At 44.1% G+C, this 25,325-nt stretch overlaps 1 protein-coding gene across 4 annotated transcripts in view; it reads right to left on the bottom strand.

The window, feature by feature from the left end:
* Positions 1-3,823: 3,823 nt before the first annotated feature.
* Positions 3,824-25,325, bottom strand: part of arhgap24 (Rho GTPase activating protein 24) — a 566,765-nt gene continuing 545,263 nt past the window's right edge. For all 4 annotated transcript variants that reach the window (XM_078543927.1, XM_078543937.1, XM_078543945.1 and 1 more), the window contains one exon: positions 3,824-4,681. In XM_078543927.1, coding sequence (XP_078400053.1) covers positions 4,438-4,681 — 244 coding nt within the window. In that variant the 3' untranslated portion in view covers positions 3,824-4,437. The remainder of the gene's footprint in view (positions 4,682-25,325) is intronic.

Genomic DNA, 25,325 nt, shown 5'->3' with positions numbered 1-25,325 from the left:
AAAAGCCCAGTAAGGAGGGAAAAATCATGAGAGAAAGCTAGCCAGAAATATAAAAAACAACTAGTAAGAGTTTTTATAAATATTTAAAAAAGAAAATTTGACAAAAAGTGAGCATTGGCCCTATAGAAGGTGAATCTGGAGAATTGATAATGGAAAACAAGGAGATGGCAGATGAATCGAACAGGTATTTTGCACAATTTTTCATTATAGAGGATACAAGTAACATCTCAGAAGTAGCTATAAACCAGGAAATGTAAGTGGGGAAGGACCTTAGGGTTAAGGTTAGGGTTAGGGTTAGGAAAATTACAGTCACCAGAGAAGTGGTGCTGAGTAAATTGTTGGAGCTGCGGGCTGACAAGAGCCCAGGTCCTGATGGACTTCATCCTAGGGTCTTGAAAGAAGTATCTAGTGAGATAGTTGGTTTTAATTTTTCAAAACCCCCTAGATTCAGGGAAGGTCCCATTAGATTGGAAGATAGCGAATGTAACTCCATTATTCAAGAGGATAGACAGAAAGCAGGAAACTACCGACCAGTTAGCTTAACATCTGTCGTAGGGAAAATGTTAGAAGCTATTGTTAAAGAAGTTATAGCAGAGCACTTGGATAACCTCAAGGTCATCAGGCAGAGTCAACATGGTTTTGTGCAAGGGAAATCATGTTTAACCAAGTTATTGGAGTTCTTTGGGGAAGTAACATGTGCTGTGGATAAAGAGGAACCAATAGATGTACTTAGATTTCTGGAAGGCATTTGATAAAGTACCACAACAAAGGTTATTGCGGAAAATAAAAGCTCATGGTATAGTGGGTAACATATTGGTATGGCAAGAAGATTGGCTGGCTAACAGGAAGCAGAGAGTAAGCATAAATGGGTCTTTTTCTGGTTGGCAAAATGTAACGAGTGGTGTGCCACAGGGATCAATGCTGGGACCTTAACTGTTTACAATTTATATAAATAACTTGGATGAAAGGATTGAAGGGATGGCTGCCAAATTTGCTGATGTCACAAAGATAGTAAAGTAAGATGTTAAAAGGGCATAACCTATCTATATCTGTTTGTAGCCTCAAATGAGTGGGCAGAGATCTGGCAGATGAAGTTTAATGTGGGAAAATGTGAAATTGTCCATTTTGGCAGGAAGAATAAAAGAGAAGCATATTATCTAAATGGTGAGAGATTACAGAGCTCCGAAGTGCAGAGGGATCTGAGTGTCCTAGTGCATAAGTCACAAAAGGCTAGTCTGCAAGTACAGCAAATAAGTAGGAAAGCTAATAGAATGTTATCATTTATTATGAGGGGAATTGAATACAAAATTCAGGAGCTTATCCTTCAGTTGTTCAGAGCACTAGTGAGACCACATCTGGAGTGCTGTGTACAGTATTGGTCACCTTATGTAAGGGAAGATGTAAATGTGTTGGAAGCAGTTCAGAGAAGGTTTACCAGACTAATGCCTGGAATGGGTGGGTTGTCTTATGAGGAAAGGTTGGACAGACTAGGTTTGTATCCGCTGGAGTTTAGAAGAGTAAGAGGCGACTTGATTGAAACATATAAGATCCTGGGGGGGTCAGGGTGGATGTGGAGAGGATGTTTCCTCTTGTGGAAGAATCTAGAACTAGGGGTCACTGTTTAAAAATAAGGGACCGCCCATTTAAAACAGAGGTGAAGCAAAATTTTTTCACTGAGAGGGTTGTGTGTCTTTGGAACTCTCTTCCTGAAAAGCTGGTGGAAGCAGAGTCTTTGAATATTTTTAAGGCAGAGGTGGATAATCGCAGAATCACAGTGCAGAAGAGGCCCTTCGGCCCATCAAGTCTGCACCGGATAGATTCTCGGTAAGCAAGGGGTGATAGGTTATCGGGGGTAGGTGGGATGCAGATTTCAGGTTACTATCAGATCAGCCATGATCTTGTTAAACGGTGGAGCAGGCTCTTGTTCTCCTGCTCCTTGTTCGCATGTTCTGAGCTAGTCTCTGCAATGGCGAGACATTGACTGTTGTAAAAACCCATCTGGTTCACTAATGCCCTTTAGAATGGGAAATCTGCAATCCTTACCTGGTCTAGCCTACATGTGGCTCCAGACCCACAACAATGTTTGATTCTTAACTTCTCTCAAAGGTAATTCGGAATGGGCAACAAATGCTGGCCTTTCCAGTGATGCCATATCTCATGAGCAAATGAAAAAAGTGCACACATCTGGCAATGCTGGCCAATTAACTGCAGTCCTCCCTTAGAAAGACTGCATGCAGAATTCCAGCTGTTAAACAGGGCTTTCTGCCCTTTCTAAATATGGCACCTCCTACATGGGGTGCATGTGATGTGGGGCTCCCAACATCAGAGCCACCACTCACTGTGACAGGTGTTAGGTGGCTGCATCCTTCCCATGTCAGATTCCTAACTTCTCCCAGGTCCGCCAGTGGGCACCGTGACCTTAAGACCAAATCCAGCCCATGTTCCCTGGAAGGGTGTAGCTGCATGAACCATATATCCTTTGATAGTTTCTGATGAGCTTTGATCAAAGTTATGTTTAATTAACTTCAATTCACTCCTGGATTCATAAAAGTATGTATAATACCTGCTGGCATAATCTACCATGGGTTCAAAGCTTAGTGAAGGACTTGTTGAAAATTAATCTTGCAGTTCTAGGTTGCCAGTGTTGCTCAGTAACACCATACTGTAAATGTGGAATCTGCTATTCAAAGGGATTAATGAAAGTCAAGGCCCAGCCAAACAAGAGTAAAAATTTGTTAGGCTATCAGGCAATCAATTGGTGTCTAAATACAGATCTACAAATTAGTTGATGCCATGCTCATTTTACAGACATAAAACAGACACAGGTGTGGTCAATGTGGTAGGCAGCACCTTCTGCATCAGAAGTGCACTGACTGTAAATCTTGATAAAGGCTGAAGTATAGGCATTCATGACCCACAACTGAAACAAACATTAGGCCTTTTGCAAATGAACATCTGTTTCAGGGCCCCTTCCCAAAACGGGCTCCTCGAATGTGGCCAAAACAGAGACTGTTGCATTCAAAATGATCAAGTCTGCTTGTGGCCTAACTGGGAGCCCTTAAAAGATTCCCTGGAGGCCTCTCCCAAACAGGTTAAAAGAAATGTACCTGAATGTGGAGCCATGAGGAGTTGGAGTGCTTCTCCTGGCTCTACATTAATGCCAAAGTCCATTTCCCACCCCTGGTCAACAGCTGCCTCCCAATTCCTCCCCCCATCTCTCCTTGAGCCCACCTGCTGGCCACTTCCAGTGACATCGGGCATGTATGCAACTTACATCCACATCTCCAACAAGCTGCCTGGGAATTTATATAAATACTTAAAGAAGAAAACTATTAAAGGATATGGAGAAAGAGAAAATAAATGGTATTCTGATAGTAAAATCCAACCTGGAGCCTGCACTGACTGATCAGCCAAATATCCTCCTGTGCAGGCATTTCTATGATTCTCTTTGACTTTAATTTGTGGTACAGCCTCTTGAACCTTGCATCTTGATTTTGGTGTGGTGGACATAAAACTCACATGCATTATAAATGTGGACTTATGTTGAATCGAGGCACAAGGAAGCTTTTAAGATAAATACTCTATCAGAAATAAAATGATCATATTCATCAAATCACTCTGCTCTGATGCAAAACCATTGGTAAAACCAGTGCTTGGGAAAATGTATTTTCTGCAGTAATTTCCCCCTTCACTACATTCCCATGTTCTGGCATTAACAATATATGCAACGTGTGTATATAGAATGCTTGGATGTGATGCTTGAAATCTTGTTTGGCTCTGGCATGTTAAATTACACACTGGAATAAAGCAATACACTTACAAGAAGGTTTAGGTAATTCATTTGCTATATTTTTTTATAAAATATGTACACTTTTTTGGTCATGAACAAGTAAAATGGCACATGAAGCATCGCCACACTAGTCAATATTTTAACTTTATATATCCCATTGCCCATTCCATAACCTTTAAATTCTTCTGTATTCTCTTGTCCCCAGCAAGAAAGGGGGGTCACAAAAAAAAATTACAAAACAGGCCAACCGTACCACAATGCTAAAAAATAGCATGTTAAGTGCAAGTTAAAAAGCCTTGATAAAAAGCTAGATTGCAACACAATAATATTAACTTTAGCAGTTTAAGTACAAGGCTTTTGTTAAAAGTTTCCTTTTTCAGTTTGACATACATTTTTTGATAGGTGCCATTGACTTTGTTTTCATTTAAGCTATATACATAACCAGCTGTAACACTTAACAGTAATATAATTACATGGAGCTTATAGGTTATAATAACATGGTAAGTATACAATTAAAATACTGGCAAGTACAGTTGAAATGTATTCTTTTCCTTCAAGGTTTTGAATTTCAATGAGTGCTAATGTCAGTCAGGTGACCAGTCACCTGGCCTTTCTCCTCCCTATCCATTGTCCTGATCTTTTGATCTTTACTGTATCCATATGGTATTACTTCTATCTGGTCTTCGTGTCTCCACAGTCAGGTCACCAAATGTCGAGAAAAATTGCTCCATCTCTTTTTGCAACATTTCATTGCGTTTCTCGGCATCCTCCCGTGCACGCTCTGTGTTCCTCATCTTTATTTCCACCATGGTATATTTCTTCCTTTCCTGGTCCAGTTCCTCATGAAGTGTCATTACCTCAGACTCCAGCTCAAGGTTTCTCTGTTCCAAACTGCAAGATAGAAGAAGAAATGAACAAGGGTGGCAGGGAAATTATCAAATACTCTTGTGCAATTATTAGATTGAAAGTTGACCACATTCCCCTTGCAAAGACTCAAGCTTATGAATGTTATTTAAACAAGGCACTTCTGCTTACAACAAAATGACACACATGGTGGATAGATAATGACAGTGAGCTATATGATGGAATTAGATTTCATCTTTCCGTCTGGGTGTAAATCTTGTTACAAATCCATGCTTTATAAAAATGACTTTATAAAATTACTAATTAGAAATGACTGAATTGTTTTTTAAGAAAGACTGAAGCCACATTTCAGAGACCTGAAACTGCAATTCCTAAGACGGCTGAACATTTGCATCACTGTACACAATAAACTCCAAAGCCATTAAGTGGAGCCAACCTGTCTGGAAAACCCCAGCAGCGACAATTAGCTTGAAGAAGTGTGAATGGGATCATCCTAACTCATTCATAGAACATTCTATCACCTGTGTGGGGACTACGCATTAGATATAATCACCTCAGACAATGAATTTGGGCTGAGAATGGAATCCACCCCAGCCATTATTTAATCAAGTCGAAATCATCCACCTGGAATACACCGGCCATGATCATGTTTGAGTCACTGGTCAGTTGGAGAAAGAGGATCATGTGACAACTCTTTTTGTGTTTGCCCGGCAGCCGAAGGGAACCAGGCAGGTAATGCAGTAGTCCGCTGAGCCTATCTTGCTTGCTAATTGGTTTTCCATTTTGGACACTGGTGAGAGCGATGGTTCCTCAGGCGGGTGCAGCCAGAGCCAAGTCCATGGCACCACGGGTGGCTCAACTGCACAGGAGGAGAGGAAGAAAAGGAATAGAATATTGACAGAGGATTTGATTGGGTATCAGACAGGCATTTCTGAAGCTGTAAACATGACTCCAGGATGGTGTGTTGCCTCCTTGGTGCCAGGGTCAAGGATGTCATGGAGTGGGTGCAGGACATACTCCTGGGTGAGGGTGAACAGCCAGAGGTTGTGGTCCACATTGGTAGCAATGATATAGGTAGGAAGAGGGATGAGGTCCTGAAAGCAGGCTTTAGTGAGTTAGGAAAGAAATTTAAAAGCAGGACCTCAAAAGCAGTAATCTCAGGATTACTCCTAGTGCCAAGTGCTAGTGAGCACAAGAATAGGAAGATTGAGCGATTGAATACGTGGCTAGATAATTGGTGTAGGAGGGAGGGCATTGGGACCAATTCTAGGGCAGGTGGGACTTGTACAAGGTAGATGGGTTACACCCTAACAGGACCGGGACTAATATCCTCACAGGGAGATTTGTTAGTGCTATTGGGGAGGTTTAAACTAGCTTGTCAGGGGGGTGGGAACCTGAGGGGTAGCTCAAATTGGGAGGAAGTAAAGCTGGTAATGGGAAGTAGAAAAGTAGCAAGGGAAATTAGCAGGCAGATGAAATGAAGGGGGGCATCAGCTAAGGTTAGGATGCAAAATAATATGAAAAAGATAAAGTTAAGGGCACTCTACCTGCATCAGCATTCGCAATAAGGTAGATGTTGAAAGGCACAAATAGAAGTAAATGGGGATGATCTAATTGCCATACGGAAACATGGCTACAGGGTGATCAAGACTGGGAACTGAATATTCAAAGGCATTTGACATTTAGAAGGACAGACAAAAAGGGAAAGGAGGTGGTGTTGTGCTGATAATAAGGGATGGTGCATAAGTACATTGGTAAGGGAGGATCTCAGATCGGAAGAACAAAATATGGAATCTGTTTGGGTGGACCTAAAAAACAGCAAGGGGCAGCACACATTGTTAGGAGTTGTTTATAGTCCACCGCACAGCAGTGGTAATGTGGGGCATGGTATTAATCAGGAGATGAAAGAAGCGTGTAACAGGATAATATAGTAATCATGGGTGACTTCAATCTGCATATAAACTGGGTAAATCTAATGAGCACTAATGCTGTGGAGGATGAGTTTCTGAAGTGTGTTAGGGATGGTTTTCTACAGCAGTATGTTGAGGAACCGACTAGAGAACTAGATCTAGTATTATGTAACGAGAAAGGGCTAATTAATAATCTTGTTGTAAAGAAACCGTTAGGGATGTGGGACCATAATATGACAGAATTTTACATTGGGGAGAGTTTTCTCACGGTTGGAGGGGTTGTGCAGGAACGGGCGCAGGCGTGCGCACAGCCGATCGCCACCCGCGATCACTGGATGCTGCCGTTTTACATGGGCGGGCTAATTAAGGCCCGCCCAGCGTGACGCTCGCCCAGAAGTGCTGAGCGCTCCCTGTGCGGGCGGTGGGAGTTGCCTGAGTCGGGGCCTGCGCTCTTTCACGCAAGCGCGCTAAAGAGCACAGGAATCTCCCTGAGGCACAGACCTGTCTTAGGGAGATTAGTTTAAGTTTAAAAAATTTTAATAAAGGAAAAGAAAAATTTTTAGCACATGTCCCCTCATGTGAAACTGTTACATGAGCTGGGACATGTCTATGAATTTTATTAAAAGTTTTTTCAAACCTTTAAAAACCTTCATGAAATCTCATCCCGCCTGTGGATGAGGTTCCATGAGAAATGCAAAGGCCGCCTGGGCTCTTCGCCTGCCCACCAACCTTAAAGTTGGACAGACAGCTCAGTTTATTGATTTAATTGATAGTTAACGGGCCTTAATAGGCCTTTGACAGTTTGGCGGGCGTGCAGCCAACTCAGGTGCGTGCCCGCCGAACTGAAAATCTAAATGACGTGTGGTGACATTAGGACACACGCCCGACATCACCGTGCGTCATTTTATATCTCAGCGAGTGGGCCCCAGCCCTGCTCACAGAGCCAAAGATTCTGCCCATTATGTTTGAAAGTGAGGTAGTTCAGTCTGAAGCCAGTGTGTTAAGGATTGTATAAGATTAAAAGAAAAGGCCTATAAAGTTGCCAGAAATAGAAGTAAACCTGAGGATTGAGAGCATTTCAGAATACAGCAAAGGAGGGCCAAGAAACTGATAAAGAAAAGAAGAATAGAATATGAATGTGAACTAGCAAAAGACATCCAAATGGACTGTAAAAGCTTCTAAAGGTATGTAAAAGGGAAACGTTTGGTTAAGACAAATGTGGGTCCATTACAGACAGAGTCAGGAGAATTTATAATGGGAATAGAGAAATGGCAGAGAAGCTAAATTATTACTTTGTGTCTGTTTTCACTGAGGAAGGTACAAGAAATCACCCAGAATTAGAGATCCAAGGGACTAGGGAGAATGAGGAATTGAAGGAAATTAGTATCAGTAAGAAGGTTGTATTGGAGAAATTAATGGGACTGAAGGTTGATAAGTCCCTTAGACCAGATATTCTGCATCTCAGAGTGTTGAAAGAGGTAGCTATGGAGATGGTGGATGCATTAGTGATCACCTTCCAAATATCTATAGATCCTGGAATAGTTCCTGAAGGTTGGAAGGCAGCAAATGTCACCCTACTGTTTAAGAAGGGAGGGAGAGAGAAAACAGGAAACTATGGACCTGTTAGCCTTACATCAGCAATAGGGAAACTGCTAGAATCTATTATAAAGGATGTGATAAATGGACACTTAGATAATAATGATCTGAATGGACATAGACAACATAGATTTGCGAATGGGAAATCACGTTTGACAAACCTGTTGGAGGTTTTTTTTGAGGATGTTACTGACAGAATTGATACAGGGGAGTTGGTGGACACTGTATACTTGGATTTTCAGAAGGCTTTCAATAAAGTTCTCCACAGGAGGGTGGTTAGTAAAATTGAAGCACATGGGAGTCTTGCTTCAATTGTATAGAAGCTTGGTTAGACTGCACCTGGAGTACTGTGTGCAGCTTTGGTCCCCTTACCTTCGGAAGGATATTATTGCCATAGAGGGAGTGCAACAAAGGTTCACCAGTCTTGTTCTGGGGATGGCGGAACTGTCCTGTGATGAGAGATTGGGGAAGTGGTGCCTGTATTCCCTAGAGTTTCGAAGAATGAGAGGTAATCTCACTGAAACCTACAAAATACTTAAAGGAATAGACAGGGTAGATGCAGGTAAGGCGTTTCCCCTGGCTGGGGCGCTTAGAATCAGGGAACACCATTTCAAAATCAGGGGGTTGTCACTTGAGACCAAGATGAGGAGAAATGCCATGGATTAAGGATTGGTGAACAGGCAGAAAACAGAGGGCAGAATCTTCTGTTCGGCATGTCATTCCGATCTTTAGTTTGGCTGGCAACACTGGAGACAGCTGCACACCCCTTGAACTGTCAAAGGCCTGTTAAGGCCATTAATAAACTAATTAAACTAATTCTGAATGCTGCCCGTCCAACCTTAAGGTTGGCGGGCAGGCAAAGAGCCCAAGCGGCCATTGCATTTTTCATGAAACCTCATTCACAGGCGGGATGAGGTTTTATGAAGAGTTTTTTAAATTAATAAATATTTTTCAAACATTTGATAAACATGTTACAGCAGGGGACATGTGTAAATGATTTTTCACTTTCTTTATTTTGAACTTTGAAACTGAATTTAATCTCCGTGCCTCAGGGAGATTTCTGTGCTCTTATGCGCATGCATGAAAGGGCGCAGGCCCCGGCTCTCCCTCCTCCCCCCACCCGCACAGGTAGCACTGAGTGCTTCTGGGTGTGCGTAACGCTGGGCGGGCCTTAATTGGCCCGCCCACATAAAATGGCGGCGTGCAGATGATCTGATTGGCTCCATGCCTGCCCGTGCCCACTCCCGACCAGCCCGCTCAATGGGGAGATAATTCTCCCCCGAGAGTAGGAATAGACGGGTCATTCTCGCGTTGGTAGGCAGTGAACAGTGGAGTACCGCAGGGGTGTTCAATATAAATATCAGTGATTTGGATGTGGGGATGCAGATGACACAATGCTAGGTGGAAATGTGTGTTGTGAGGGAGATGCAAAGTGGCTTCAAGAGGATTTGGACAGACTTAGTGAGTGGACAAGAACATGGCAGATGGAATATAATGTGGAAAAATGTGAAGTTATCCACTTTTGGAGGAACAGATATGCAGAATATTTCTTAAATGGTGAGAGGCTAGAAAGTGTAGATCTACAAAGGGGCATGGGTGTTCGCATCAATAAGTCGCTGAAAGCTAACATGCAGGTGCAGCAGGCAATTAGGAAGGCAAATGGTATGTTGCTCTTTATCATAAGAGGATTTGAGTACAGGAGTAGTGAAGTCTTGCTTCAATTGTATAGAAGCCTGGTTAGACCGGACCTGGAGTGCTGTATGCAGTTTCGGTCCCCTTAGTTTGGGAAGGATATTATTGCCGTAGAGGGATTGCAACGAAGGTTCACCAGACTTGTTCCGGGGATGGCGGGATTGCCCTATGAAGAGTGATCGGGGAAATGGTGCCTGTATTCTCTAGAGTTTTGAAGAATGAAAGGTGATTTCATTGAAACCTACAAAATATTTAAAGGGATAGACAGGGTAGATACAGGCAAGGTGTTTCCCCAGGTTGGGGAGTCTAGAACCAGGGGCATAGTTTCAAAATAAGGGGGTTGTCACTTGGGACAGAGATGAGGAGAATTTTTCCTCAGATGGTTGTGAATCTTTGGAATTCTCTATCCCAGAGGGCTGTGGAAGCTCAGTCACTGGGTATGTTTAAAGCAGAGATTGACAGGTTTCTAAATACCAATGACATAAAGGGATATGAGGATAGTGTGGGGAAAAAGGCATTGAAGTGGATAATCAGCCATTGAAGTGGATAATCAGCCATGATCGTATTGAATGGCGGAGCAGGCTCCATGGGCTGAAAGGCCTACTGCTGCTCCTATGTTAAGGAACTGTTTTCTCCTGACCAGAGACAGAAGCAGAAATGACACTGAAGTTGCAAGATCCCTGTGTAGGCCCTCCTCTCTATCTCATTCTCTCTCCCTGCCCATTTGCAAGTTTGAATGCTGTGTGCTGTTTGACTATCCAGGTGCCGCAGACAGAAATTTTAAAGAAGTCAACCAAGTAGCGTCCGTTTACAGCTTTAACTGCCTCAACACTGAAACCAGAAGGTCCACTGAGCTTAGCCTGCATCCACCCATGCCATCAACGTACGAGAAACGTATAATTTTAATCTTTATTGAACTTTAAAATGTCACTTAATGTATCCTCCCACTCTGCTACTCATTGGTGTGTGTGTGTGTGTGTGTGTGTGTGTGAACTTCAAATGCGTGTACATGTGAAAGTTGGATTGTTTTTATTATTTTTCTTAGACTGGATTAAGTACAATAAATACTATTCTCTTTTCTTCTTGAAAAACTCAAGGCAAACCAGCTTATTCGTGTCTCCGACAGTCACTGCACATAAACAGTGAAACACTCGAGTGCAAGCATATCCTTTTTAAAATCCTGCTGTCAAATGAGTGATAGGGAAAGAGGGAAGCTGTTACATCTTGCCTCACCTAATTGTCACAATCTGATGTTGTGGATTGACTGTCTGTTGCAGAAACCAATTGATTTTCAATCCAATTTGATTTAAATGGTTATGGAAATTAAAATTGGGCTGTTTCTGTAATATGTGTAAACATAGGGCAGAATTTTCTGTGCCTGTCGGGCGGGCTGGTCAGGAGCTGGTGCAGGCGAGTGAGGAGCTGATCGCTGCCCATGATCGGCTGCGCACCGCCATTTTCCATGGGCGGGCCAATTAAGGCCCACCCAGCATGACGCATGGCCAGTAGTGCTCAGCGCTACCTGTGCGGGCAGGTGGAAGAGAGAGGGTCGGGGCCTGCGCTCTTTCATGCACGTGCGTGAAAGAGTGCAGAAATCTCCCTGAGGCACAAAGCTGCCTCAGGGAGATTAAGTTCATATTGTAGGTTTCAAATAAAGAAAGATAAAAATTATTTAGACATGCCCCCTCATGTGACAGTGTCACATGAGCTGGGACATGTTTATAAATTGTGAAAGAAATATTTATTTATTTATTAAAACTTTCAGGAAACCTCATCCTGCCCATGGATAAGGTTTCCTGAAAAACGTGAAGGCCGTTTGGGCTCTTCGCCTGCCCACCAGCCTGAAGGATGGATGGGCAGCGTTGATAATTAGTTTTTTAATAGCCTTAACGGGCCTTTGGCAGTTCAGCAGGTGTGCAGCTGCCTCTGACGCGCGCGTGCCAAACTAAAGATCTGAATGACACGTGGTGACGTCGGGACGTACGCCCGATGTCACCGTGCGTCATTTTGTGCGTCAGCGTGCCGGGCCCACCCCTGCACGCCAATGTGAAAATTCTGGCCGTAAAGACAGACAGGGGGCAAGGTTTTTTGCTGAGCCGACAGGAATGCGCCCAACCCGCTCGAGTGTAAAATGACGCGTGATGACATCGGCGAGCGTCCCAACGTCATCGCGCACTCGCACAATATTTCGCTTGGTGGGTGTGCGCGGGAGTTGGCAGCACGCCCGCCAACAATTAAAAGTCTCATTAAGGTCATTAAAAATGTAATTGAAACAATATTTTTTGCTGCCTGTCCAACCCTATGGTTGGTGGGCAGGCGCAAAGGCCTATGCATTTTTCAGGAAACCTCATCCAACAGCAATTAAAAATTAAATAAAAGCTAACTTTTCATTAATCACATGTCCCTGTTCACATGAGGGCACATATTTTTGAACATTTTAAAAATCTTTAGCTTTAATTTTCACAACTCTTCATCTCCCTGAGGCAGCTCTGTGCCTCAGGGAGCTTTTCCAGAGCGCACGCGCGCACATGCGTGAAGTTCCCCACTCGTCCCCCTCCCCCCATTGGCAGCGCTGCCATGTGCGTTTCACACCGGGCGGGCCTTAGTTGGCCCGTCAGCGTGAAATCGCGGTCCGGCCCCGATCCCGGGCGGCTTCCTGACCACTGCCTCCCGACCCCGTCCGACGATGGAAAAATCCTGGCCAGGGAGAGAGAGAGAGAGATAGAGAGGGAGACAGGTAGAGCTAATCTTATATGGAATTTCACAAGGATAAGCTGGGGTCCTTTCAAGGTCACTGCCCAGCTACTTCCTGTAAGGAGGTAGTCTGAATAGATCCTGATGTCAATCATAGTTCGATTGCCCTTTGGTGCAGGAAGTTTCCATATTGCCAAGAGCTTGTAAATTTCTGTCTCCATAAGCCTTCTTTCTCTCTTTTTGCTACTTTGAAATGTGACATCTGAATTGTGAAGGACATTCTAAAGACGTGCTTTATGTTGGAATTCACTTTTAAGGATCATTGGCTATTAATTGTGTTTGCATTTGGTTACTGTGATCACTGGACACTTGTTTGAAAAGATCAATTTTGAAATGATTTCATTTGATGCTTCACAGCTGGAATGGAATTTGAAGCTCATGGTAATATCTATAAAAGGCAATGAGAACCAGTTTAGATAAAGAAGCAGGTTTTGCGTTATTCTCTCTGAGCATCAGCCTTTGCTGATTTGAAATGCCTGGGGGATCTCATTCTGTGCTATCAATGAGATGCAAGATGGAGATCTTGCAAGGCATTGAGCCAATTCTCAAAAGAGAGATTTAGCGAAACAATAAAAAGTCTCGCGGTCCATGCTGTCTAACGCGATAACAAACAAAAATACAGGGCAGAATTTTCACCTTGGCGGGCGGGTGCGCGCCAGGCCTGCTCGAGCATGAAATGACACGCATTGATGTCAGGCGTGTATCCCGACGTCAATGTGCAGTTGCGCAATAGTTCGATCGGTGGGTGGGCATAGGAATCGGCAGTGCGCCCGCTGACAATTAAAAGGCATATTAAGGCCATTAAAGCATCAATTAACTTACACTTTTCGCTGCCTGTCCAACCATACGGTTGGTGGGCAAGCAAAAAGGCCAAGCGGCCTTTGCATTTTTTATGAAAACCTCATCCACGGGTGGGATGAGGTTTCTAACATCAAATAAAAATAAAATAATTTTTTTTACATTTCACTTATAACATGTGCCTACTCATGTGACAGAGTCGCATGAGGGGACATGTTTTATAACATTTTTCAAATCTTTATTTTTTTATTTGAAAACTCTTCATCTCCCTGAAGCACAGAGATTCTCAAGCGCGCACTCCTCCCCTCCCCCACCGCGCCCCCCCCCCCCCCCCCCCCACCGCACAGGCAGCAATGAGCACAGCCGCTCGTGGTTCACGCTGGCCGGGCTTTAATTAGCCCTCCAGTGTGAAATCACCTTCCGGCTCCATCGTGGCCTGTGGTCGGCTTCCCGACTGCCATCGCCCACTCCTGCTGAGCCCGCCTGCCAAGGTCAAAATTCTGCCCACAATCACAAATGTTTGGCTGACAAACACACATACGCGGTGGAATTGGCTGTGCCTGCTGATGTTGGGCATGTTTGGTAGTGTGAGTCAACATATGGCGAGAAGGCCAAAAATTGGTTTCACGATGTCGTGAATCAGTTTGCGATCGTCTGCTCAGCCCATCAATGGCGGGCCACGTTTCTCACCATCAGATGTCAGGAACCTTATTGTCATACATTAGCATATCATTATAAGGCTAGACCGCCTGACTCATCCCCCCCCACAACTCCGTGCTGGATCTCCCGCCCACATCGACTTGATTGCATGCCGATATTTTTCACAACAGCATATAAAAGGCATGCACTTGGCAGGCTACACTTTGAGGGGAACTTGGAGGTAAGTACGCACTAATGTTGTGAACACTCATGAGGGATGCCTGTTGGACTTCAAGGTTGAGGCGCGTTGGGAGGGGCAAAGGCTGCTCTCCCGTTGAGGCGACTTTGTTTATGGGGGTGGGTGCAAAGGCTGCCCCGTGGTTGAAGATAGTGCACAAGCACATGTGGGGTGGCAAAAGAGGGAGGAGGAAGTGAGGAGCTGTCTTCTCACATCCCCTTGCCTCTCTCATGGTCAGCAAGTTGCAAATGAGGTAACCATGGACATCTTGCTTTCTACTTCACTCCCCTTTCCTTACCCAACCTTCCCTTTCTGATTTTCTGTTTTCAGACACCTACGAACTGCAGCCTGCCCTGCCACAGCAGGCCCAGGGGGAAGGGAGGGAATTACAGCACAGCACGGATAAAGAGGCTCCATCATTTGATCTGACATTTGCAGCCAACAGCTCAGGTATTGGCACTGCATGTACCTTAGAGGCAAGCATACAGTTGGGATCTACACATGGTGAGTCACTGGGCCCAAATGGGCTGCAACTAGGCCAGGGGAAGGGATAGTTTGTTTGGCTAACTGGATTGGGAGATCCCAAATGAGCTCTGCTATAGGGTATTTTGAGGACCTTGGTGAGGTAGCGTATAGGGGAACACTAATGGGTATGTAGACTGAGTGGAGCACATTGGGATCAGATCAAGGCTTTGAGTAAGTTAGAAATTCTGTTTGGGCTGAGCCTTCAATAAACAGACCCATTTCCTTATATGCAGCCACTTTGGGGGTGGAGGGCAGGGTTTCTAGGTGGGGGCTGCAGGTAGGGGTGGTAAAACCTCCTCTGGTGGCCACCTGGGTCAACACTCCGCATCCCACCACCACCCCACAAGCAGCCACCTACATTGGTACTGTCGCCTGCTAATGCAAAGTGAATGAGTTGATACTAAGGTTGACTTTTCCCTCCCAGGGTTTTGCCAGTCTCCTGTCCAGTAAGAGGCTGGCAGAACCCCAATGGAATTTCACATTATATTGAAGGTCATTACTGAAGAAGCAAAAAATAATTTTGTGGTAGGAGGATTCCACACTACACTGTCTCCCTTTGGATATGAGACTTCATGCCACATATAAAAGGAGATTCTGCGCATTCAGGAGCTACTACATTTTCCAACAGCTGCTTATGAGCTTTACACTGGTAGTCAATACAGCCATGAAACAAATAAGCTACAAAGTTCCAGTCTGCTCCCATCCATGGAAATCATAGTTGCTGATTCTTTTTTTAATTCATTTATAGGGTGTGGGCATTGCTGGCTAGGTCAGCATTTATTTCTCATCCCTAATTGCCCTTGAGAAGGTGGTGATGAGCTGCCTTCTTGAACTGCTGCAGTCCATGTGATGTAGGTACACCCACAGTGCTGTTAGGAAGGGAGTTCCAGGATTTTGACACAGCGACAGTGAAGGAACGGCGATATATTTCCAAGCCAAGATGGTGAGTGGCTTGTAGGGGAAGTTCCAGGTGGTGGTGTCCCCATCTATCTGCTGCCCTTGTCCTTCTAGGTGATGGTGGTCGTGGGTTTGGAAGGAGCTGTCTAAGGAGCCTTGGTGAGTTTCTGTAGTGAATTTTGTAGATGGTACATTCTGCTACCACTGTTCGTCAGTGGTGGAGGGAATGAATATTTGTGGATGGGTTGAAAATCAAGCGGGCTGCTTTGTCCTGGACGGTGTCCAGCTTCTTCAGTGTTGTAGGAGCTGCACTCATCCAGGCAAGTGGGGAGTATTCCATTACACTCCTGGCTTGTGCTTTGTAGATGGTGGACAGGCTTTGGGTCAGGAGGTGAGTTATTTTCCACAGGATTCCTAGCCTCTGATCTGCTCTTATAGCCACAGTGTTTATATGGCTAGTCCAGTTCTGTTTCTGGGCAATGGTAACCCCCAAGATGTTGATAGTAGGGGCTTTAGCGATGGTCATGCATTGAATGTCAAGGGGCGATGGGGGTTAGATTCTCTCCTGTTGGAGATGGTCATTGCCTGACACTTGTGTGGCGCGAATGTTACTTGCCACTTGTCAGCTCAAGCCTGGATGTTGTCCAGGTCTTGCTGCATTTGGACATTGACTGCTTCGGTATGTGAGGAATCGTGAATGGTGCTGAACATCATGCAATCATTAGTGAACATCCCCACTTCTGACCTTGTGATGGAAGGAAGATCATCAATGAAGCAACTGAAGAGGTTGGGCCTAGGACACTATCCTGAGGAACTCCTGCAGTGATGTCCTGGAAATGAGATGAGTGACATCCAACAACCACAACCATCTTCCTTTGTGCTAGGTATGACTCCAACCAACCGAGAATTTTCCCTCTGATTCCCATTGACTCCAGTTTTGCTAGGGCTCCTTGATGTCACACTCAGTCAAATGCGGTCTTGATGTCAAGGGCTGTCACTCTCACCTCACCTCTAAAGTTCAGCTCTTTTATCCATGTTTGAACCAAGGCTGTAATGAGGCCAGAAGCTAAGTGGCCCTGGTGGAACCCAAACTGAGCATCACTGAGCAGGTTACTGCTAAGCAAATGCCACTTGATCGCACTGTTGATGATTCCTTCCATCACATTACTGATGATCGAGAGCAGACTGATGGGGCAGTAATTGATTGGGTTCGATTTGTCCTGCTTTTTGTGTACAGGACATACAAAAGCAATGCTGAGGTGTTCAGGCACATTTCAGAGGCCACAATGAGTCAGGTTAAGAGTCTCAAGAAGATATGACTTTCTGCCAACTGGCCTGTGCATGATATAAATTCACATTCTTCCACAGGAAGCAATGCTAAAGGTTATTGAGTTTCTTGTTATGATTGTGGAATGAATGGTAATTCTAAGTGTGGGACATCTGGATTTATTCATTTCTCTAGAAGCTACCCCCTGGCACCAGTAGAGCAGGGAAATGATAATGGGAAAGTCAGTTACAAGACAAAAGCTGCTTCTTTCAGTACATCAGTTGTTTGTCATATTGTAGAATTGAAAACAGCAACAAAGCAAGAGCAGCATACATAGAGGGTTTCGAATTAATGCATCTCTAAAGGCTATTTACTGCAAAGCTTTGAAATGTGATTTGGTTTTCGATTTCCAGCTTTGTAGTATCTGGTTATTTAACTCACTCAAAGCTAACTTTCTATGCATGTGGAAATAGTTAAGAAAAATAATAAAGGCTTGAAAGTACTAAGTTAAAATGGTGTCCCTTAATGCAGAGCCATTTAGTTCATCCCTACTTCAGTTGGCTAATGCGGTGATTTAAGATAGCACGAGCGAATAAACAACTCAGCCAAGTTATTTTTACTGATCAGAAAATTTGACTTTCACCCAAAACGGGCATGAAGTTGACAGAGATGCTCCACTTGCTCATTCGTGCTGGGGAACTGAGGGCACCAAGAGGTTTTTTTTACTATAACTCACCAGTTGTTGGACAGTAGAAATTGGCAGGCTTCTATGCTGAGGTGGCCTACATTGGATCTGACATGGTTGGAACTTACAGGGGTGCCATGAGTACATTTATTATGCTTGGAGCTTTTGTTGTGGGAAGCACCATTGCTTCTCCTGGGCACTCAAACTAAAAACTCAAAATTTCCTCGGCTGTTCTGTGATCCCTTTAAGAACTGCAGGTTCAGCCTCCCAACACGTAGTACAACTAAGTGGAACATGTGCAGTGCACACTTTTACTTACATTTTGTAATTGGAGCTTTGCAACCAAGGTACGACTCTGATTTGCATTATTAAATCATACCACTGTTTAGGTGGGCAGTGGAGTTCATCCATTTACAGACCCACCTGTATATCATGGAAGGCAGGCCTTGGGCATCTAAGGGGTGGAAAATTTTGCAACTGCTGAATGTTCACTTTTCAGTGACAATGGACAGCCTTGAATTAAACTCTCCACACGCACCCTTCCCCCATCTCACCCCTAACACTAACCCAGGTTTCAACTTTTACCCAAGAGTGATACTCTTGATAAATTGAATAATAACAAGCGACAAAGTACATGGTTATTGGGGCTAGGGGAGAGGAGATGGGACAATATTCTACGTCAGGTATTGTTCTAACATGAAGCAGAGCTGAATTCTGAAACAATCACTATTGTAGCTAAAATATTGGACACCAGTGTTCCTTATCACCATTCAGACTGGGTTTCTTTGTAAACCTCTCTTTTACCATTTTTATAAAGTGAAATGGGCAAACATGGTTCAATGGCAGATGCTTCAAAATGGAAACCTGAAGAGCAAAAACCAACTAACTTTTACTTTCTGGCTGACTTTATAAAACTGAGAATAACTGGTCAGATTAGGAGCAATTTGAATTCCAGGGAACATAATCGGTGGCAGCACAGAGCTGCAGTGGGTGGCCTGGTCAACAGCCAGGCCTTTTTAACATCCTACTGTCCAGATGCCCATACAAAACAGATATCCAGAGGCAGCTAACTGGGCAGTCAGAAGTCACTAGGCCCATAATCAAACAAATTTTGATAAATAAAGTGGGATATGGAGAGCTTTCATTGAACTGAAGGGGAAGGAGGTTGGGGAAGCCTGGGGTGATAGCCCAAATGTACCTTGCGGCATTCAAAGGAGCAGGACTGCTGGTCTCACATATGTTTTATACTTATCTGACAGGGCCTCGGCTGGGTGTGCGCCAGCTTTTACTGAAGGGAGTGTCTGTGGCACATATTCCTTGAAATAGGGTGGATGAGTGTGGGAGTGACCAAGCTGACAGAACACTAATTTCATCCTTTTTTCTCCTATCTGATGGCCATATTGAAGTTAAATTCCACAAAATCTGCTGCCCTCCAATACCCTAATAATTTATAAAACAACAACAACTTGTATTTATATAGCGGCTTTAATGCAATAAAATGCCCAAGGTGCTTCACAGGGTTATTATAAAATAAAAAAGCCACTTAAAGAGATATTAGAATGGATGAAGAACAGCTTGCTCAAAGAAGTAGGTTTTAAGCAGTGTCTCAAAGTGAGGTAGAGACACAAAGAGGTTTAGGGAGGGAATTCCATAGCTGAGGGCCAAGGCATGGCCATGAATGATGGAGCAATTAAAATGAGGGATGCTTAGAGCAGCACAAATAACTGAAAGGGTTGTGCGGTGGGAGAAAATCACAGAGATAGGGAGGGGCGAGGCCATGGAGAGATTTGAAAACAAGGAGCAGAATTTTAAAATCGAGATGTTGCTCAAACAGGAGCAATGAACACAGGGATAATGGGTGAATGGGATTTGGTATAAGTTAGGAGCATGGGCAGAGTTTTAGATGACCTCAAGTTATGTGAATGGATGAGTAACCTAGCAGACCTAGCAATTTGTGAATTCAGTTAAGTTCACAGTGGATCACAGCCCAAACTACTTATGGACATATTGAACTTTTAAAGCAAGAAATTTTTTTTTGATTTAAAACATACAAGCAAAAGCTGGCTAACAATGTAAAGTAACCATTTGCTGGAAAATTCTTACATGGATTACACTTGATTTACTAGTCCAGAGAATATGGAACATTGTACCTAAAAGGTGTCAAGGCCTACTTCAGGCAGAGGCACTTGAAAGGAAGAGATGCAATGCAAAAACTGAACTGTAATCTCCTGTAGTTGCGGAGACAATGGAGACCAATTACCACATTTCAGCAGAAACTATCTCCTATTGAGTTATATCTCAGAATGTTTAAAAGATCTGAGTTGAAAGAAAGCAGATTCTGGGTGAAAGACATGTTTGTTTTTCTCTTCCAGGAATACACAACAAAAGGGGTTAAAAATCTAGCTGCAAACCTGATGTGTGTGTGTTAGTTCTGGTGTTCTAGTGTGTGTTATGAAGGTCACAGCTGAAGAACATCAACTAAGCATCCCTGCAGCTTGCAGGTAAAAAGAAGTCTTCCTCTGTTGCTGGAGGCAAGTCAGCAAAGCCACAGTTAAAAATGAAATAGAACAGCTCCTTCAGTTAACCTGCAGAATCAAATGTCTCCAAACCACCTTGTCAACTGTCAAAGCCAGCTCTACCAGAATCACCCAGCTTAATGGCCACAATGTTTTGCCAGCTACTGTTCATGGACAAGCCAAGAACCGATTTGTATATCTTTCTTAACAGCGCTTCTGGGTGCGCGTCACGCTGGGCGGGCCATATTTGACCCACCCACGTAAAATGGTGGCACAGACCCAATCAGGGGCACTGTTTGGGTCCGCGCCTGCCTGCGTCCGCCCCCACACAACCTCCCCGACAGGGGGAAAATTCTACCCTTTAATTTTCTTGAGTGAGGTGATCTGCAGGTGGGGACTGTCAGTCTGAAAGGACCATCAATCTAAGCTGATATTATTCAGACATCACATTGAAGTTATAATGGATAATGGAATTTAACACAAATAATGGGAAGAGGAAACTGAAATCTAAAAAAAAGCAGAATTTTTTTTCATGCTGATCACCCCACTCATGAACCAGACAAAGAAAGTGGTCAAGAATAATAATGAGGCAAGGGATGAGGGAATAAGATTTTTCCCTATGAAAATTGAAGATTCCAAAGAATGGTGAAGTGTTAATATCTAATAGTGAAATGTTGTATCATAATGTGCACCATGAGGCGGTATAACTGATGTTGAATTTAACAAGGATAGGATTACCAGATTGGTGTGGTAAATAGATGAGAAATCTGTGTGAGAGACTGTTGAACCAAGTGCTGGACCAAACCATTGGCCAGGAGACAGGGGTAGTGGATTGCAAACTGTACTACAAGTCTGCAGAGAGTGGGTTTAAATCAAGGGGAGAAAGAAATTTAGCCAATGATGCTGCCATGACATTTAACACAGGGTACCTTGCTCGTGGAGAGTTTGGATTTGGCCTCCCAGGAGGAAGACCAACCAAGACTCAGCTGGCAGGGGACCAAATTATGAATGTCCACCTGAAAAGGGCGGTAGAACAACTGGAAAATCATGATCGGACTATTAATATACTCATCCTGGAGGGGAGGAATGTCTCTGATGTGGCTTCCCAGAATGATGTGTCTGTATGGCTCCTGATTGGGAGAGCAGACCCCGGAAAATAACAATCATCTAGAAGCACTGGCCCAATATGAAAACAACATCACCTTGTGCCAATTCAGAAGATTGTAATGTACTGTACAGGCAGATTGTAAAGGGGAAAATCTCAAGGGTGATTTAAAGGGGATTTTGAGATAGTATGGGGAGAAGTTTGGGTATGTCATACCCCCATTACCTGGGCATTTAACTGTGTTATGAGAGGAGATGGACAAGACTGGGAAGGCGTCTTATCAAATGTGACAAGATTTTGCAAAAACTTAAACATATCCTGGAAACATCTTGGTGGGATGTTGGGGCTAATTTTGAAACACATTCCTGCATAAATATAATATCACATGTTCTGGTAGTGGTACAGCTTATAGTTGTAATGTATTTAGTATGTGAATCTAGTCACTGATGTAGAAAGAGAAAAATTAGACTAATGATAAAATGATACAGGAAGAAAAGGAAGGAGTAGCTGAAGTAAGTACTTAGTCTAAAAAAAGTGTAATAATGTTCTCAGGCAAAATTATACACTTAAGGGTAGATGCTATAAGCCAGCGTTTTATTTACCTTTTTAACATACAACCACTTTTTCACTATGAAACGGTTTCTTTATTTCTTTTATATTAATTAATGTAGACTAGTTGTGGTGTAACCCTGCATATGGAGTCTGTCTCATGGTCATAACATAGGACATTGAGGTGAAAGAAGAATCCAGACCAAAGGCATGAACTGCACTGTGAGCTCAAAACACAAAGTCAATTTAGTCAGGGCAAAGCCCTGCTAGAATTGGCACGTTCTGCAAAATGAATTAAACTGTGCAGGTGAACTGGTGTCAAACTGTGAGAAAGGTAGATTTTATATGCTCATTAGAGGTAGTAAAGATGTCAGTCTGTAACGGCTTGGGGATTGTTAACAGTGTCAGACATAACAAAGCGGAGTCAGGCTAGTTCTATTCCTTCAAGCACAATCTTGTGAGGTGTCCAGGACATAAGAACAAGGGGCAAGACACAGATGTAATTGAAAACCAATTAAATGGGCTAAGAACAGGTATTACCTTAAAAGGCACAGGGCCATAGCAAACAAAGATATAAAGAAAGAGCCCACAAATACATTTTGGCCGCAGTGAGTTAGAGTGATTTGCTCAATTGCTCAGGAGATGCGCATGGAGGACTCATCATCAGATTGACCACCAAGGTGAACTCCAGCTTGCAGGGAAGCTAAGCGGCCAGTATTATCCTGAGTATGTACTGTTGCTTAGTGGTTTAATAAAAGTGTATCACATTTGGTGGATCCAAGTTGTTGTGTGTCATTGATATCCAGAGTAGAGACTGAAGAACCTTTAGACCAGGAGTAGAATCTTACAATAGATCTGGAATATAAAGCTAGTTGGAGGTGACCATAAAGCTCCGATTATCAGAGAAACCCAAACCAATGCCATTTATGGAAGGGAACCTGCTGTACTAACCTGGTTTATGTGGCAATGTGGCTGATTCTTAATTAGCCTCTGAAATGGCAAAACCACTTTAAAACTGAAAGAAAGTATAAGGATAAAACCAGGGGAAGCACCTGGCAACAACCTAGGCATCGAACACATTCTGGCAACTTGTGCCAGAGTTGGGAGAGCTGTCCCACAGAATGGTCAAGCGATAGCCTGGCATAGTCACTCTCACAGAATTTCAGTCAATGTGGCAGGCACCACCATCACCAGGGTATGTCATGTCCCACCTGCAGGACAGATCACATTGCACCACCAGAGCCCCACCCCCCAACCCCATTCAGAGGTGGCAACACAGTAATGCATGGTGGACCCCAGCATCCTCAACATTGAAGTCAGACCCCATGAAATCTCATGGGATAGAATTTTCAGCTCAGCGTGCGGGCACGCGCCCAACACACTCGAGCATGAAATAGCACGCGATGATGTCAGAAGTATGTCCCAATGTCATTGCGCACTCGCACAATATTTTGGTCGGTGGGCATGTGTGAGAGTTGGCAGCGCGCCCACCGACAATTAGGAGGCCTATTAAGACCTTTAAAGTTGCAATTGATGGTGATTTTTTGCTGCCCGTCCAACATTATGGTTGGCAGACGGGCGAAACAGCCACGTGACCTTTGCATTTCTCAGGAAACCTCATTCACGAGCGGGATGAGGTTTCTACTATTAATGAAAAAAAAATGTTTGGACAGAATTTTCATCATCTATATTTTCATGTGAGTGAATCTGATGTGTGGACATTGTTTTCCGCAGTTTCAAATCTTTATTGATTGGTTTTAAATTATTCAGCTCCCTGAGGCAGCTCTCTGCCTTCAGGGAGCTTTCATTCTGTGCTCTCCCTTTGCCCGCGCTGACTTCAGCACTCACCCTCTTCCACCCCCACCCCAGCAGCGCCGAGCCTTTCAGCGCATGTTTCATGCTGGCCAGCCGTTAATTGGCCAGCCAGCGTGAAATCGCAGCCAGGGGCTGATCGCGGTTGGCAGTCCATTCCCTGGCCGCAATCAAGCCCATTGATCGCAGCTGCCCGCCGACCCGAAAATTCTACCCATGGCGTCAGTTCAAACATAAGCTAAGAAAACCACCAGCTCATTACCACCTACCACCCTCCTTCATTTGAAGAATCACAAGTTAAGTGCCACTTGAAGGCTGCAGAATGTACTTTGGGTGGGGGCCTTCAATGTCCATCACTAACAGTGCCTAAGGAACACCACCGCTGGCTGAGTTCTGAAGGACGTAGGTGTCAAACTGGGCTTCTGGCAGGTGGTGAGAGAAGAACCTGCTTGTCCTCAACAATTTACCTGTCACAGATGCATCTGTCCATGGCAGTATTGGTAGGAGTAACCATTGTACTTGTGGAGATGAAGTCCCATCTTCCCACTGAGGACACACTCTATGATGTTGTGTGGCACTACCACCATATTAAACAGGACAGGTTCAGACCAAATCTAGCAGCTCAAATTTGGGCATCCACGAGGCACTGTGGGCTGTCATCAGCAGCAGAATTCTATTAAACCACAATCTATAACCTCATGGTCTGACATATCCCTTACTTTATCATCATCATCAAGCGACCCTGGTTCAATGAGAAGAGCATGTCAGGAGCAGTATCAGATGTACCTGAAAATGAGGTTCCAACCTGGTGAAGCTATAATACTGGACAAAATAAATGATAAGCAGCACATGCCGATTGGAGGCCCTATCAGAGCCACATGATCCCATGACTAACAGGTTAATCAAAGCTCTGCAGTCCTGCTGCATCCAACTGTGAATGGTGGTGTTTAGACTCTCTCTTGTTGGCAATGGCTATTGCCTGGCACATGTGTAATTCATCAAATAGTGAAGCAGTCTGTGCCCGTATGAAGCAAGAACTGGAGGCTTGGACGAATAAGTGAAAGGAACATTTGTGCCACATAAGTGCCAGGCGATGACCATCTCCAACTAGATAGGATCTAACCATTTCCCCTTGACATTCAATGGCATCACCACTGTCGAACCACCCACCTTCACCATCCATTGACCAGAAAGTTAGCTGGTCCAGCCACATAAAAACAATGGCCACAAGAGCAGGTCAGGTACTGAGAATTCTTGGGCAAGTGACTTACTTCCTGGCTCCCCAAAGCTTTTCCACCCTTTGCAAGGCACAAGTCAGGAGTGTGATGCTTGGATGAGTGCAGCTTCACTAACACCCAAGAAGCTGGACCCCATCCAGAACAAAGCACTCCGCTTGGTTGGCACCCCATCCACCAACTTAGCCAGTCCTTCCACCACCGAGACACAGTGGCAGCAGTGTGTACCATGTACAAGATTCACTGAAGCAACTCACCAAGGATCCCTCGAGAGCACCTTCCCAACCTGTGACATCTACTGTCTTGAAGGTCAAGGGAAACAGGCATATAGGAACACCACCACCTGAAAGTTCTCCCCTAAGTCACTCACCATTCTGACTTGGAAATATATCGCCGTTCCTTCACTGCCGCTGGGTTAAAATCCTTGAATTCCCTTCCTAACAGCACTGTGGG

The sequence above is a fragment of the Cetorhinus maximus genome, chromosome 1, assembly GCF_964194155.1.
Source record: "Cetorhinus maximus chromosome 1, sCetMax3.hap1.1, whole genome shotgun sequence".
NCBI classification, from domain to species: Eukaryota; Metazoa; Chordata; class Chondrichthyes; order Lamniformes; family Cetorhinidae; genus Cetorhinus; species Cetorhinus maximus.
This window is presented reverse-complemented; position numbering and strand designations above follow the sequence as displayed.